General features: G+C 43.9%; 1 protein-coding gene across 1 annotated transcript in view; it reads right to left on the bottom strand.

Annotated features, from left to right (window-relative positions):
• The window catches only part of BTBD11 (BTB (POZ) domain containing 11), a 233865-nt gene that overhangs the window by 71831 nt on the left and 147498 nt on the right, over positions 1 to 14536 (bottom strand). Inside the window, exon 4 of the mRNA XM_004676473.2 lies at positions 10149 to 10353. Within this exon, the coding sequence (XP_004676530.1) occupies positions 10149 to 10353 (205 nt within the window). The remainder of the gene's footprint in view (positions 1 to 10148; positions 10354 to 14536) is intronic.

A 14536-nucleotide genomic window follows, 5' to 3' on the forward strand; every position in this document is an offset into this window, starting at 1 on the left:
CAGCGTTATTTCCTTCGTCTTTTCTTTGTGTCACAAAGGTAAGGTTTTCCTTCCTTTTCCAAACATCAAAAGCTGGCGTGGGACCAGGGCAAACTACTGGAGCAGCCAGTTAACTGAGATTCAGGAAAGACCTGGATTTTGAAATGAGCACGTGCAGTGTTTGCATTTGAGCAGTTTCACTCAAGGGCTGCTCTTAAACGTGCCCTTAGCTTGTCCCTGTGGTCAAGAACAATCTCTCCCCCTTAGCAGGGAGAAAACTGGGTGGCGATGCCAAGCTGTGAGCCAAGCCCTGCAGGCTGGAGGTGTGGAACAGCTGGTGAGGCTTCCCATTTGCCCGCATGCCTCTCCCGAGGGCAGACGCCTGCCAAATCTGGCCTCCCCTTCCCTGGCACCCTTGTCACTAATTTGCTGTCCCTGAGGCATGACGCAGGAGCCGGCCTCCTCGTCAGGCTGCAGGTGATCATCCTATTTGGATGTCCGGCATCTTCACCTGACCGCCCGCCACTGCTCCAAAGTCTGAGAGTCCTGCCGGCTGGCTGCAGCTGACCCCAGAATACACTCCTTTTGCAGAGGGGTCTGCATGCCACGAGGCAAGGGGAGCACAGGCCCCACAAGGCTCAAGGCAGCCCCCCCCCCCAAGCTGAGGAAGCAGCTCTTATTGGACACCTCTTATATGTTGAGCTTCCCCAGAGAGACATCAATCCTCTTGCAAAACTTATTTCTCACACCTTTGCGACTTAACAAGGTTGATTAGAGCAAGTTGGTGAAATAAATCACAAACACACTGATCTACAAGATGTAGTTATTCACTGTGTGGTGCAAGGTCTTGCAGCACAACCTCACCTGGGAGCTTGTTAGAAATGAAGGCTCTCAGGCCCCACCTCAGACCTGAGGAATAGAACCTGCATTTTAGCAAGATCTTAGGTGGTGTCAATGCATGGAGAGGCCCAGTCAGAGTACAATACATTCAGAGCATAAGCAACAAGACAGTGAGAATGATAATGGACATTGTCTATAAAGAGTCTGATGGGTGATAGGTCATAAGTGCTGCATATGTATAGACTGATGTATATATACACACAATAGCATCATTATGATTATCTCCCATTTTTTATAAGGAAATGGGGGCTCAGTGTGGTTAAGTAATGTGTTGAAGGCAACACAGCTAATAAATGTGGGAACCATGATATTAACTCATGCATTTGGCTCTAGAGTGAAAAATATACAGAGATATAATTAATGCACTTTGAAGGTTTTAACAATACCTAAAAAGCTTCTAAATAGTATTTTCCTACTGAGTGGCAATTAAAGACTTAATTGAATTGTCTCATCTGAAGATGAAGGCATTCTTAGCTCAGATGACCGATATTAAATATTAAATTAAGGGGCCCTCCCTGGTGGTACAACTGGTTAGGACGCAGCACTGCAAAGTGGCCACAGCCACTTCAGCACGAGTTCAATCTCTGGCCCTGGAGGTGACCCACATGGCGCGGCAGACCTCTCCTGACCCGCCGGCTGCTCCCCTCAGCAGGGTACTTCATTAATCTTCCTGTTCTTCTCCCCACTCTGTCTCTGATGAAGCCTTTCACCACCCTACACCTCTGGCTTGTACCCCAGTTCTGTATGCATAAGTAAAGAAATCTTTAAAAAAAAAACAAAACTAAACGCATTAAGTAAAGTCTTCGCACAGTACAAAGGACAAAATAGGAGTTATCAAGTGTTCATTACACTCCTTTAGGCATCCTGTGCCTCAGTGGAAGGGACCTCTCAGGTGACAGACACAGGGTCGGTGTCTTCACCTGCCTCCCCAAAATTCCCTTGGATTTCTCACTGTAGGAGAAAATCCTGATGCTGGAAAAGTCTCAAACCTCCTTCCAGTCTCCTTCCAGGATGCTGCTGCATCAAAACCTTCTCAACAGTAGCTCCCTCTTTGTTCTCTTACCTTCCTACCCCTGAAGGAATATTCTGTTTCCTTAGTGATGACCCCCTTCCTTAGAGTCCCCCAACATTCACTCACACACCTATCCAGTGCGCATGACTTTGGGCACTTTGACCTTCCTGCTTCTCAGTTTCCTCATCTGTAAAATGGGAAGAAGTGAGGTGAGCACCTGCCTCAAGGGTGTTGTGAAGACTGAATTTGTTGATACACATAAGTATGTAGAGTGGGGTCCGCCATGCACTCTCTTTGACTGAAATCTCCAGTAATATCTAAGAAGGGGTCAACCTGGAATAAAGAACAAATAATATTCCCTGCTGTTTATGGATGATCTGCCTTGTTTATTAGACATGGGCACAGCTCCATGAAGTAGGAACAGCTAGCAGTAGAATGATTACAGATGAGGCTGAGTTCACAGAGCATATGAATGGTAAGACCACTGCCAGGCTGAGGGTTTTCTGAGTTGATATCAGCATCATGGCTCTCTGGACCTGGAGTTGGAGATGTAGGTTTCAGACCTAGCTTTGTTCTGTTCTCCAAACACTTACTGAGCTACATATTCTCTGCTACATATGGAGCAAGGCCCTGCACACTTAGTGTAGCCTTAGGGGACGGGAGAACTCCTGGAGGAGGGGATGCCGGAAAAGAGTCTTAAAGGATGAACTAATGGTAGAAGTCAGATGATAGAGTGGAAAGAAGACAGGATTCTAGAAAGAGGACAAAGGCACCATGGAGGCCTCATAAATCCACTGCCGACGAGCTTGCAATTTTAGACAAATTCTCTAATCCATCTAAATCTCAGTTTTATCTTCTTTGACATTAAGCGTGTTCAGCAGGCCTATTTCCAGATCTCTCTTGACTGTCCAATGATGGGACAGTCCATTGAAAAGTCCTGTTTTTGAAGCCTATTTAATGACATGGATCAGGAAAACTATATGTTCTATTTAGTTCTTATTTTGTGAAACAATAAAAAACCTTTGGTATAAACACTGAATATACACTCTATATTCCGGAATGCAGAGGCTAGGAGTGATTCAAAGTTTCTTCTTTATTGCTTTTTTGTACTTACTACATCTTATTTAACAAATATATTCAGCTTATATCCTAGAAACAATCATGAAGATTATGAAAAGCGCTAATGCTATTATTATTCTTTAAACACATAATCGATCAACAGCAAAACAGCTTAGTGGAATCTTACTCCAAGGATTCAAACACTAGTTCTCCAATGTTAGTTACATGTCCTTGACTAAGTGGATCAACTCCAGTTAACATGACTAAAAAATTGTTTTCACAAAATATTATTTTCTTATCCAATGCAAATGACTCTGTTATTTTAAAAATTCAATTCTTGTAAATTTTGAAAGCACAGATTATAACCCACAGCATTAGTAGTTGGCAATTTTTTTTCTGGGAAGGTCAAAGTGTAAGAATTTTCAGCTTTGTAGGCCAGTTGGTCTCCATCACAATTAATCAAAAGTGCAGAAGCAGCCATAAGTGTAAATGTATACAGATAGGTGTGTCTGTGTGCCAATAAAACTTTATTTATAAGAACAGGGATTGGGCCAGACTTGGCCTGAGGGGCATAGTTCGCCTCTCTATGCACTGCATTGATTTTCTGGCTTGCTAATGGGCTAAAACCTACAGTCTGAAAAATATTAGGATTAGAGTTGCTTTTACCCTGGCTAGATGAACGAAATTATAGCAATGCTCAAGTTTCAAATGGTCCACATCTTAAGACTTTGTCTTGTAAATTAGTTATTTAGAACTCAACATACATTTTTTTTTCTTTTTTCCTTCCTGGGAACTCTTTATATAGTGGTTGGAACTCCAGGGTGTCCCACAAAAACCCATTTATGAGCCTGCAGAAGCATGTCTAACACATGGGCCTCTAGTCTGGCATGTCCTGATTCACCCATTGACTGAATTTCTCTAGGATCCACTAGCACTGGTTTGGGCATTTTTAGGACTTTGGAGATCTTATGGTGGGGATTATTTTTTTCCTTGACTGTGGCATCTAACACAGTCAGATGCAAGAAGTATGGCTAAGAATGATAAAAAAAGATTGAACTGTACAAATGATTCACTTATGTAGTATTGATATTAAAAGAAAAGTAAATTAGAAGAGTGTAGTAGACCTTTGTAAGCCTTTTTGGCTGCCCAGAACTACTGGTGATCTTACACTTGTAGGATGTCCCATGTTATTAGTTCAGGGTTCAACAAGGTAGAAATTCAGCTTCTAGACTCGCTTGTAGCGATAGTGCACATATATGCCTTGGAGGCCACTTATTTTGAAACAAGTGGGATGACATAGGTAGAATATGGGGCCGCAGGGACACTTAGCTTTCAGGGGTACTGCTGACAAATATCTTACTGGGAGTGTTCAATGTTCAGCATCAGAGCTGTATGGTCAAGTGTCCATCACTGGCAGTTGTGAGGTCTCTGCTGGAATAGTCCTAGTGTGCAAATTGAACACTATTCTAGATTGCAAAGATTCAAAGCCTGTGTCTCCAACTGCAACACCCACCAGAAACCTTTTAGAGCTCTACTGAACATTTAGATTCACAGGACAGTCACTCTCCCCATCAGGGTAGCATTAGATATTCCTTTCAGTGACAGTCTTTGTAATAATTCACCCAACCATCTAGGGTGGCCTACTGTCCAGATAATGCTCAGGTGATAATACCTTTGGATGACTGTAGGAACCTGCTGATTTAGGAACCCTATATTTCTTGTAAGAGACTCTATAGATAAAGCTTCCTAGTCCACTTTCAAGTACAGCTTCCATGTTCTGTTAGGGGCATAGTCCATTACAAGAATCAATGAATATAGGGAAGCCCCAAACTCTGGATCTTTATGAAATATTTATAAATACTACTAGACCAGAATCTACCAATCTAGGGTCATTTTTACCATAAAAAAATACTGCTAAAGGGCCCTCCCTGGTGGCGCAGTGGGTTAAAGCACAGCACTGGAAGCTTAAGCCACTTTCGCATAAGTTCGATCCCTGCCTGCCCCAGAGGAGATCCACATGGCTGGCAGACCTCTCCTGACCCGCCCGCTGCTCCCCTCAGCAGTGTACTTCGTAGATCTGCCTGTTCTGCTCTCCACTCTGTCTCTGGTGAAGCCTCTCACCCTCTGCATCTCTGGCCTGTACCCCAGTTCTGTATGAATAAATAAAGAAATATTTAAAAAAAAAATACTGCTAAATAATACAGTTGACCCTGCAATTTTTATCAGTTTTCAATGGGGAACAAACCTAAAGAATAACTCAAGGCCAAATGCTCATTTGGTAATAATCTATCTCTACTGGGTCTCCCAGAATTTTTCTCTCTTCTTTAAGTTGTCCTTAATAGTTTCAAATTTTGTAACTAAGATTACTACTAGTAGTGCTGAATATATCAAACATTCCTACACTCACTGGCATTGTGATGCACATTCTTTAATGGGAAGATAGGGAGGAGTCAGAACGAACTTGCTGAAAATTTTGCAAAACAATATGTATGCCCATTGGAGTATGCTAAAACTTGAATGTTATTTTATCATCTATGCCACAGATAACAAAAGCATTAAGAACTGGTGGCCTTTTGGGAAAGTCAGTGATTTGGAAGTTGTATTTGGGTATCATTAACTCCTAATGTCTGCTAAGTCTGTATTATTAACTCTGTTTCTTCAAGTGTAAATTCTTTCACTGTTAAGATTGTTTTGTTTTACCCATTAGTTTTCCTCAAACAGTTGGCAACTGATAATTGTACTTTCTTGTTTGTGGTTCAGATTCCCCTGGTAGAGAATCTGTTATGTCTATTTGTACAGCTCTGCTTGCATGGAGGGCTAGAGATGCCACTGCCTATGTATAAACTATACTTTTCTCAATAAGACTGGGAAAAGTAGAGCTACTTAATTGTCTAGTTTTTTGGGGGAAACCAATCACTGCTCAGTCAGTTCCTCTCTGATCTTAACATCTACCTCAGGCAACAAAATAGTCCTATTTATCCAACTATTTTTTTCACTGTGTGGTAATGAATTACTGAAATCATCCATGGCTAAACATATCTAGAATCACGATAATTCCAGTAATGAAGCAGGGAGGAAAATCTTCTCATAGACTTAAGATGATTTTATTTTAAAACAGCTGCCTCATATAGCTCCTATCAACAAAAAAGTGTTTATAATTATTCTAAATTACTATTTGGAAAAAGAATATTGGTTAATAATCATTAATCTTATCCAATTTATCTGAGTTTAAAAAAATATAAAGGTATACCTGAAAGATTTCAGAAGCACAAAAATGTCTCCCCAAAGTTCTGGGAAAAATTAAACTGTAGAAATTCCATACTGGCACTGAGCTTCTCCCAAATCCCACAATGAAAAATGAAACTGTCCAAGACAAAAGTAGCAACTCTAAAGTTACACCCACATGAAAGAGTAAAATGGTGCATGTAGGCTTGCTTCCAAGCACGCCGGCCAAGAAAGTCTCTTCTGACACAAAACACTCTATATTTCAGTCGACAACTATTTCCCAGGCTTTCTGCTGGGTATAGACTAAAGCAAATAAGATTCTATCCCCGCCCTTGATAAGCTTAGTCAGGTAGGAAACCATGTAAACGCCATGGTCCTACATCACTTTGCCAGCATAGACCTAAAGATTCAGTGAAGTGTCTGTTTTGGGGTTGGGGAAAGGAAGGAGAAGATAGAGAGAAAAATAACTCCAAATTAGACCCTTATCTCCTACTAGAAATTTCTAGGTTGAAGGTTTTGGTATGGGTTGTAAACACTTGGCTGAAAACAGTTAGAGGTCCTCTCTCCTCTGAAGCCCTCTCATGTGTCTTTTCAGATACTGGACTGACCATCAATGTCTGTTGAACCACCAGGGAATAGGGAGAAGTAGCTTTCTCTCTAGAAGGAATCACACATAGGCTTCTGTAGGGGTCACGAATGTAGTATTTTAGAGTTACCCTCCAAAAATCAGCTAATTTTGGGTGTCAAGAGGAGAAGCTCCTTTTGTGCCAAGTTGGCACTGGATGTCTTAACTCTAATATCTGATTCATTGCTCACTGCCCCTGCATGTCTAGTCTTATGCTCATTGTACAGTTGTGGAAAATAGGTTCAATAAGATGAAATGACTTACTGAAGATCTCAGGCATATAGAAATAGAGGTGGGACCCAAATCAAAGCTCAAGCTGACCCCCAAATTCATATTCTTTTCTGAGGACCAAACAAAGGTAAAGAATGACAAGTTCTACTGTGTGTTTAGTGCTGATTCCTGAAAATTCAACCAAGAAGGAGTGGACAGAATAAGGCAAATGTGCCCACAAATTTTGGGACATGTTCTCTTTGCTCTTCCTCACAGCTCTTGCCTCTTAAAATCTGGAATTCTTAGATGGCTTCCCTGGTGGACAGTCCCTCCAATTCTATGTGAGTTCTGAAATAGGTTCCAGAAGGGAAGATGGAAACTGCACAATAGAAAATGTAACAGGATTCAAACAACTGTGTTGAATGGGGGCAGAAGTCACAATGTGATGTGACTGGTATCTTAGAAATTTCAGTATGGTGACCATGAGGAGGATGGAGCTTGTCAGAGGATGTTAAGTCTCACATCCAGGGAGACCATAATTTATTTATTTATGCATACAAGTGCAGGCCAAAGGTGCAGGGTTTGGGGGGTTTGAGAGGATTCATGAGAGACAGAGGAGGGAGCAGAACAGGCAGATGGACTGAAATACACTGTTTAGGGGAGCAGTGGTGAGACAGGAGAGGTCTGCTGCACCATGTGGGTCAGTTCCCTGGCCAGGGACTGAACTCAAGTTGCAGTGGCTGCCAACACCTTCACAGTGCTGAGAAGACTTTAACCCCTGTACCACCAGGGAGGCCTTGGGAGACCATTCAGAAATCTATGTAAGAGTGGAAGGAAGAGAGACGAGGCCCTGAACAGTGCAGTAGCAACTATGTGGAGAGAATGGAGTAGAGAAATGAGTGATGTCACAGCAGCAGTGTCAATAAGACCTATTGACTAGTTGGCTCTGGAGGGCGTGAGAGACAGGAAGGACTGTTGGTGAGTCCCAGTGTGTTGACTGGGGTGACCAGGTTGATGGTGACACTCTTCTTAGAGACCGGGAGGAAAAATGCCGGCTTTTGTTTGGAGGTAGTGTTGATCACTCCAGAGAGAACTGTTCCACAACTGATTGGATTTGTTCATTCTTTCACTCTACAAATTTTTGTTGACATCCCACCCTGTGCCAGTTATTGAGATTGGCACTAGGTACAGCCTGAGAACCTAAAATGATGTATTCTCTGCCATCGTGAAGTTCACAGGCAGCAAACATAGAAATGCACTCACAATGACAAATAGCAGCACATGTTAGGAAATAAAGACTAAGGTGCTATGAGCAGAAGAGTCAGGCTGAGAGGAGAGCGTGAGACTTGATAGTGAAAACTGGAGGACTTAACAGGAGTAGAAGGTTCTGGGACTCGGAGGAGGCAACATCTTGCTGGAAATGGGTGTGTGTGTGGATGAGGAGGAGTGGACGATGTCCATCTGCATGGAGATGGGAGTGGAAGACCATGTGAGGGAGATGAGTCAGAGAAACTTGTTCAGTGTCAGGTGGGGGGAGGGGAGGCGGAAGACCCAGACCCCCTCTAGCTTAGGACAATAGTTTTATTGTCTTAAGCCTCTAGATTCACTCTCAGAGAAAGCTCAGTTTTGATGTACCTGGCTGAGGTTATTTTTTTGCCCACGGATCATGACTATTTTGCCACGTCTTCATTTTGGGCATGCTTGGCACACCAAAATGTACCCATTGGTTTGGCCTGGGTAGTAGAGACCTGAGTAATTCCCTGATTACATTCATGCTAGACTGGATTGAAAAAACAAATAGAGACAACTTCCGTGTCGCTCATGCTCCAGTCTCTTCCCTGACTCAGAGTCGAGACATGGTTTTGTAAGGGAGCCCAATGAAGCCCCAGCGCTTCTGGGCAGAAACAGCGCAGTCAGAAAACACTCAAAACCACTTGGAATATCTAACAAGAAGAGAAAACTGCACCGCACTGGGCTTCAAGCAGAGTTGTTCGGCCACATGCAATCAATACCCACAACAATACTAAAAGCACATTTATCGAGCTTGTTTGCTGGGGCTGTTCAGTTCATTCAGTCTTCAAACTGTCCTCCCAAGGAGTTACACTTAGTTGCCTTATTTTGCAGATGAAGAAACTGAAGGGTAAGAGTTAATGCACTTTGCCAAAGTCCCTGGCTTTAAATTGGAAGAGATTGGTTTTGAAGCTGGAAGTCTGGGTCATAGAGCCTGTGGGTCTTACCTGCCCTTCAGGGTCACAACTATAGTAGGGTACAAAGGCCTGGACTGGGGGGACCTGATGGCAAAACCCTGTGGGGTGCTGAGCTCTGGGAACCTAGCGTTGGAGGAAGGGGGGTTGGTGCTCCAGACAGACTCCCCTGAAGGCTGAGGGCCCACCTCTAGGAAGGGAAATCATCCCGAGGCAATTGACTTCAGAGAATCTGGGGTTCTGCTTAGTTCAGCTTAGTAGGGGACCACTTAGTTGAGCCCTTGGTTTGCAGGTGGGGAAGCTCAGGCACAGAATAATGTCAGAAGTACAGGAGGAAGCAGCAGAAATCAGGTCTGAGAGCACTTCCTCCCCTAGCAAGCTCTCCCTTCTTCCCTGCTCCTATTCCTTCTTTTTTCTTGAGGATTTCACCCCCACCCCCTTTCCTCTCCTCACCCCAGGGAGCTGGTCTCCTGCCCCCACCCACTGCCCACCTCAGAGGCTTACTCCAGCTGAGTGGTCCTTTATGGTTCCTGCGGAGTCTACAGGGCAGCCAGGAAGAAATGAAGACAAGACATGCCCCCACCCTCCTGCCCCCCAACGTTGGCTTCCCGCAAAGGGCCCTCACCAGGGAGCCACATGCTGACAACATCCTTCCCCTTTCAGGCCCTACACATCCACTCTTCTAACCCAGGCCATTTTTATCCCAACTCACCTGTCCTAGGCAAACCCATTTCAAAGGCTCCACCTGGGTCTCATCTAAGGCCTCCGGACACAAGGTTCCATCTGGAGGCCTCCATCAAGTACCTGAGGACTGGGGCAGCTGTGACCCCCCAGCATCCCTCCCCTCCCCTCCTCACATGCCACCCTGGAGACATGCTGTGCCCACCCACAGGATGGTCTTAGGCCATACAAGGCACAGGCAGATCTTCCTTACCTTTCCACCTGGAGGTTGACTTTGGAAGGCTCCACGTTGGGATTTTCCCATTCCATTTGCGGGCAGTGCATGAAATAGCAAAGGGTGTACAGGGCCTCAGGCTCCCAGTAGAGCGCCCCCTGCTTGTTGTGCAGGGGGGTGCCATTTCCATGGTGCTTGGCGTTGAGGGGCTGCAGGTGATGCATGGCTCGGGACACCAGGTCACCTGTGGACAGGAATAAGATGTTAGATCCTTCAGGTAGCCAGAACCTGAAGACTCCTGCAGAGTCTGGTCCTAGGATACCTTCGTTCAAATGGGGTGATGCTTGAGACCTCCAGGTCACCCTTCAAGCAAGCAGGACATCTTTCATTCATGCACCACTGCCAAGGGTTACCAGGTTTGTGCTGCTTTGAGCACAGAGGGCTACTGGGATAATTCCAGTCCTGCTCTTCTGGAACCCATCCCCCCAACAAGGCACAGGAAGCCCCCAGGTGTGTCTGTTTCCGGCCACCCTTACTGCGGACTCATCCTCGCTGCAGCCAACACTGGCTTTCTTGCAGTCATAAGAGCAGAGTGTATTTACTGTCTCCTTCCTCTGACCCAGTGAATATGCAATTGTATTTATCCAGAACATTCTTTCTCTTCTTTTCTCCAGGCTAATTCTTATTGATCGGTCAGATGTCAGCTTCTGTATTAATTTCTCCAGAAGACCATGGCAGAATTTCTTCTGTCATCCCTCATGCTACCACACTGCCCTTTTCTAATCTCAGCATCAAGATCACGGAGTTAGAATTGCCTATTATTCACTTTTTAAACAATACATACATCTAAAAAGGAAATGCTATGTCACTATCATAAATGTAAAACTGGAATCACTTACCATATACAGAAGGTCATTGTAAACATTAATTGATGAAAACAAACTAATTTACAGCTGAATTTGGCCCTACTTTCTTTTGACAAGTGTTAGAGAAGTGTTAGGGACTCAGATCAAATGGAGGCTTTCTTCTCATAGCAGTTAGAAGTTAAAAGAATCACTCCAAGGCCAATGTTATTTATTCAAGACACTGCCTGTCCCACTTAAAATCATCACCTGTACAGTGGGTGTGTTGTGCACTTTGGGAGACGCTCACTAAGTCATCTGCAATGGCTAATTTTATGTTAGTTGGGCTAGCTCTCTGGTGCCTAGTTCCTTGGTCAAACCAATCAATCTGTCCAGGATGGCCACAGCCACCTCCGAATGTGTCTTCAGGCAATCCAGCATTATGTGGCCGAGGTGTGAGCAAATGCTCCTTACCCTTGATTTAGTAATTCCATTTCTGGGAACCCTTCCCAATGTTAGAATCCAAAATGTAATCAAATCTTCATGCACAAGGATTTTCATCTAAATCTTATTTGCAGGACCCAAAATTTGACAAAGAAAGAATGTTTACAAATAAGAGCAAGAATAAACAAACCGGTACATCCATGTGCTAAAATAACAAATGTATGCAGTCATTAATAGTGTTCACATGAAAAAAATCCTCTTGTTGAAATGGGAAGTGGGGGAGGAAGCTAAATTCAAAATTGCATACAGTGTGATCAGGATTATGTTATTAAAAGACTATGCACTGAGTAAATAACAAAATGAAAAAAAAAATACTAAAATGTTGACCAAGGATTTCTCTGCTTAATGGCCTTGCGGGTGACATTCCCTTCCAACTTTTCTATAGCTCCTGACTTTGAAGTATGGCATCTGTTCCTTGGTATTACTGGAATAAGAAGCTTAACAAAGTGGTGTTTACTTTCTTGTACCTTCCATCTCGGGTAGGTTGGGATATGCACAGATTTCTATCAGCTTTCTTGAAAGCTTCCATTAAAAAGTTCGAAACAATAAAAATTAAAAGGGAGCAAGAAGGTTCATTTTTCTGGTCCCTGGACCGACCCTCCAAGTCCTAAGATGTGGGGAAGTCTGTGGGCCTCATTGTCCAAACCATCTCCTCTGAGCATCTCTGTGCTCGCCTGCAGTTCCGGGCTTTGTTCTTGTTTCCCACACCGGTGGGCCCTTCTCGTCTTCTTCCCAAACACTGAAAACCTACAAGGCTGTGATCAAATGTCACTTCTTCCATGGACCCTTCCTTCCAGGACGTCTCCCCACCCCGACTCTGTGCCCACCAAGGAAGCTGCTCCCTACAGATGCCAGTTAGATGCTCCCTACAGATGCCAGTTGGCCCTTTCTTTATATACTTGTAACATCTGCTATAAGACCTAATAAATTACTCAATTTTTATCATGGTTCACAGGTATTGTACTCACATCTACTTCCCCTACTTTGCCTCAAAGGCAGAGACCATGTCTCCTAGTGTGGCCTATTCCTGGAGGGCTGGTGTGGTGTGGGGGTTAGGAACATGGCCTCCGACTCAGACTGTCTACCACTGACCAGTTGGGTCACCTTGGGTGAACTGTTTAGTTTCTCTGGCTATGAGTTAATGGAAGAAACTTTTGAGCAGGGGCCTGAATGAAGTGAGGGGATGAATTTTTGAGACAGAAGGAGCAGCAGGTGTAAAGGTCCTGTGGTAGAAGCAGGAATGGATTATTGAGAATACCAAAGTGTTCCTGTGCTACGCTGCTACCAGACAAGGTCACAGTCGCACCCTAAGGCCTGGCGGTGGCAGGACTCTGTCTACATTTCAAACAAGAAACAAGAGGATTTTTTTCTGGCAGCACTAAGAAGAGACAACTCAGATTCCTTTTTCTGCACAGTTATAAGTTAATAGCCCCATTTTGACTGTCTCGTTGAATGGCAATAACATGTTCACATTTTAGTATTAAGAGAAAACAGGAAGAGGTATTTCATGAGAAAGTTTTTTTTTTTCTTTTAAACAACAGAAAGCAAGCACCATAAGTGATGGATGTTTAATGGGGTTTAACTGAGAGCATGGGAACTAGGGTGGGTCACTGGGTAGAAGAATTGAGACAGAAGTCTCAAAGAACACAAATATAGGATTGGCTGGGCCAAAGGCAGAGCTGATTTGGTTCAAGAGTGGGAAATCCAGGGCCTCCACATCCCCCAGAGGGCCCCATGGGGAAGACTGGGTGGGCCCACTTTCCCAGACCTACCTCCTGGGCCAGAAGGGAGATCTGGATTACCTGAAGACCTAAGTCAACAGAGATGGTCGGTACATCACCTTACAAATGTCCTTGAGTTAAAGAGTTAAAGGACCCCCAGCTTGTGGCCATCAGGGAGTCCTTGCAGTAGCTTTATCAAGTATTTCAGATCTATGTAGGCTCAGGTCTCGGTCTCTGAGTTCAACATTCAACTCAGTGTCATATTAACTGTTGGAATGAATTTCGTTAAGCGTGCCTCTCACCTCCCACCGGTGAAGGGCTGGATGGGGAAGACGTGGCCTAGCTACACAATGGAGGACTCGGCAGCTTGAAGGAAAAATGAAATGTTGCCATTTATAGCTGAATAAGAAAGTCAAGGAAATTATATGTAGTGAGGCCAGTCAGAATGACAAGGCAATTATTGGACATTTACGGACAAAGACAGACTTTCCAAACAACATCTGAAAGCTGACCATAGATCTGACATCTCTAGAGGGGGAGGAGGAGGGTGGGAGGAGAGAGTGTGATGGACGAGGGTAGGAGACTATGGGTTGCTTGGTGGGTGCTGTAAGGTGTCTATACCTGAAGGGGTGATCCTATACCTCCAAAAAATACAAACTGGGAAAACGGATGGCCAACCAAAAACCAAAATAAAATATTTTAGAATAAAAAAGTTGGACAATGATATAGTGGGATGATTCAACAAAGCAACAATATTTCCAAAAGCTAGTAGACATTAATGAATGAGTACAGGTTCCGAGGTTAGGATGAAGGCGGTAGAGAGCAAGGATAAAGGGGCATCGGGGGGTGGTGGGGAAGAAACTCCAACAAATGCAAACCAATATAAAAGCCTGAAAAGGGAAAGCTGTACTGGGAAATGGTCACTAAGGAGGAGGATGCTTTGGCCTGGTCCAAGGACCCATGGTTAAAAGAGTTGGAGCAATACTGAAAGAAAAAGAGTTCTTCTCACCTGTAATCTTTTCTTTAGCTTTTGTTACACAGACTAGTTCACTGTGGTTCATTCAGTTATTCCTTTGACCTTCTCCCTAAGGTTTGTTTTCATTTCCCAAGCTTTGGGCATTAAGTTAGGTGCTCACAGTGCAAAGCTGAGTGACACACAGCCAAGTGGAAAAATGAAAAAGAGTGATTTAGGCTCTGCCACTGCCTGGCTGTGTGAGCTTAGTCCTGCCAAGGGTTAGTCTTCTCTTCTGGGAACTGGGAACACCTCCAATGAACTTTAAGTACTTGTTATATAGTAGGTACCCCCAAAATAAGAGGTGTATATATTTTAAATATTTATTTACTTATGCATGTAGAACTG

Source organism: Condylura cristata, unplaced genomic scaffold (genome assembly GCF_000260355.1).
Source record: "Condylura cristata isolate star-nosed mole 26May11 unplaced genomic scaffold, ConCri1.0 scaffold00004, whole genome shotgun sequence".
In the NCBI taxonomy this organism is placed as follows: Eukaryota; Metazoa; Chordata; class Mammalia; order Eulipotyphla; family Talpidae; genus Condylura; species Condylura cristata.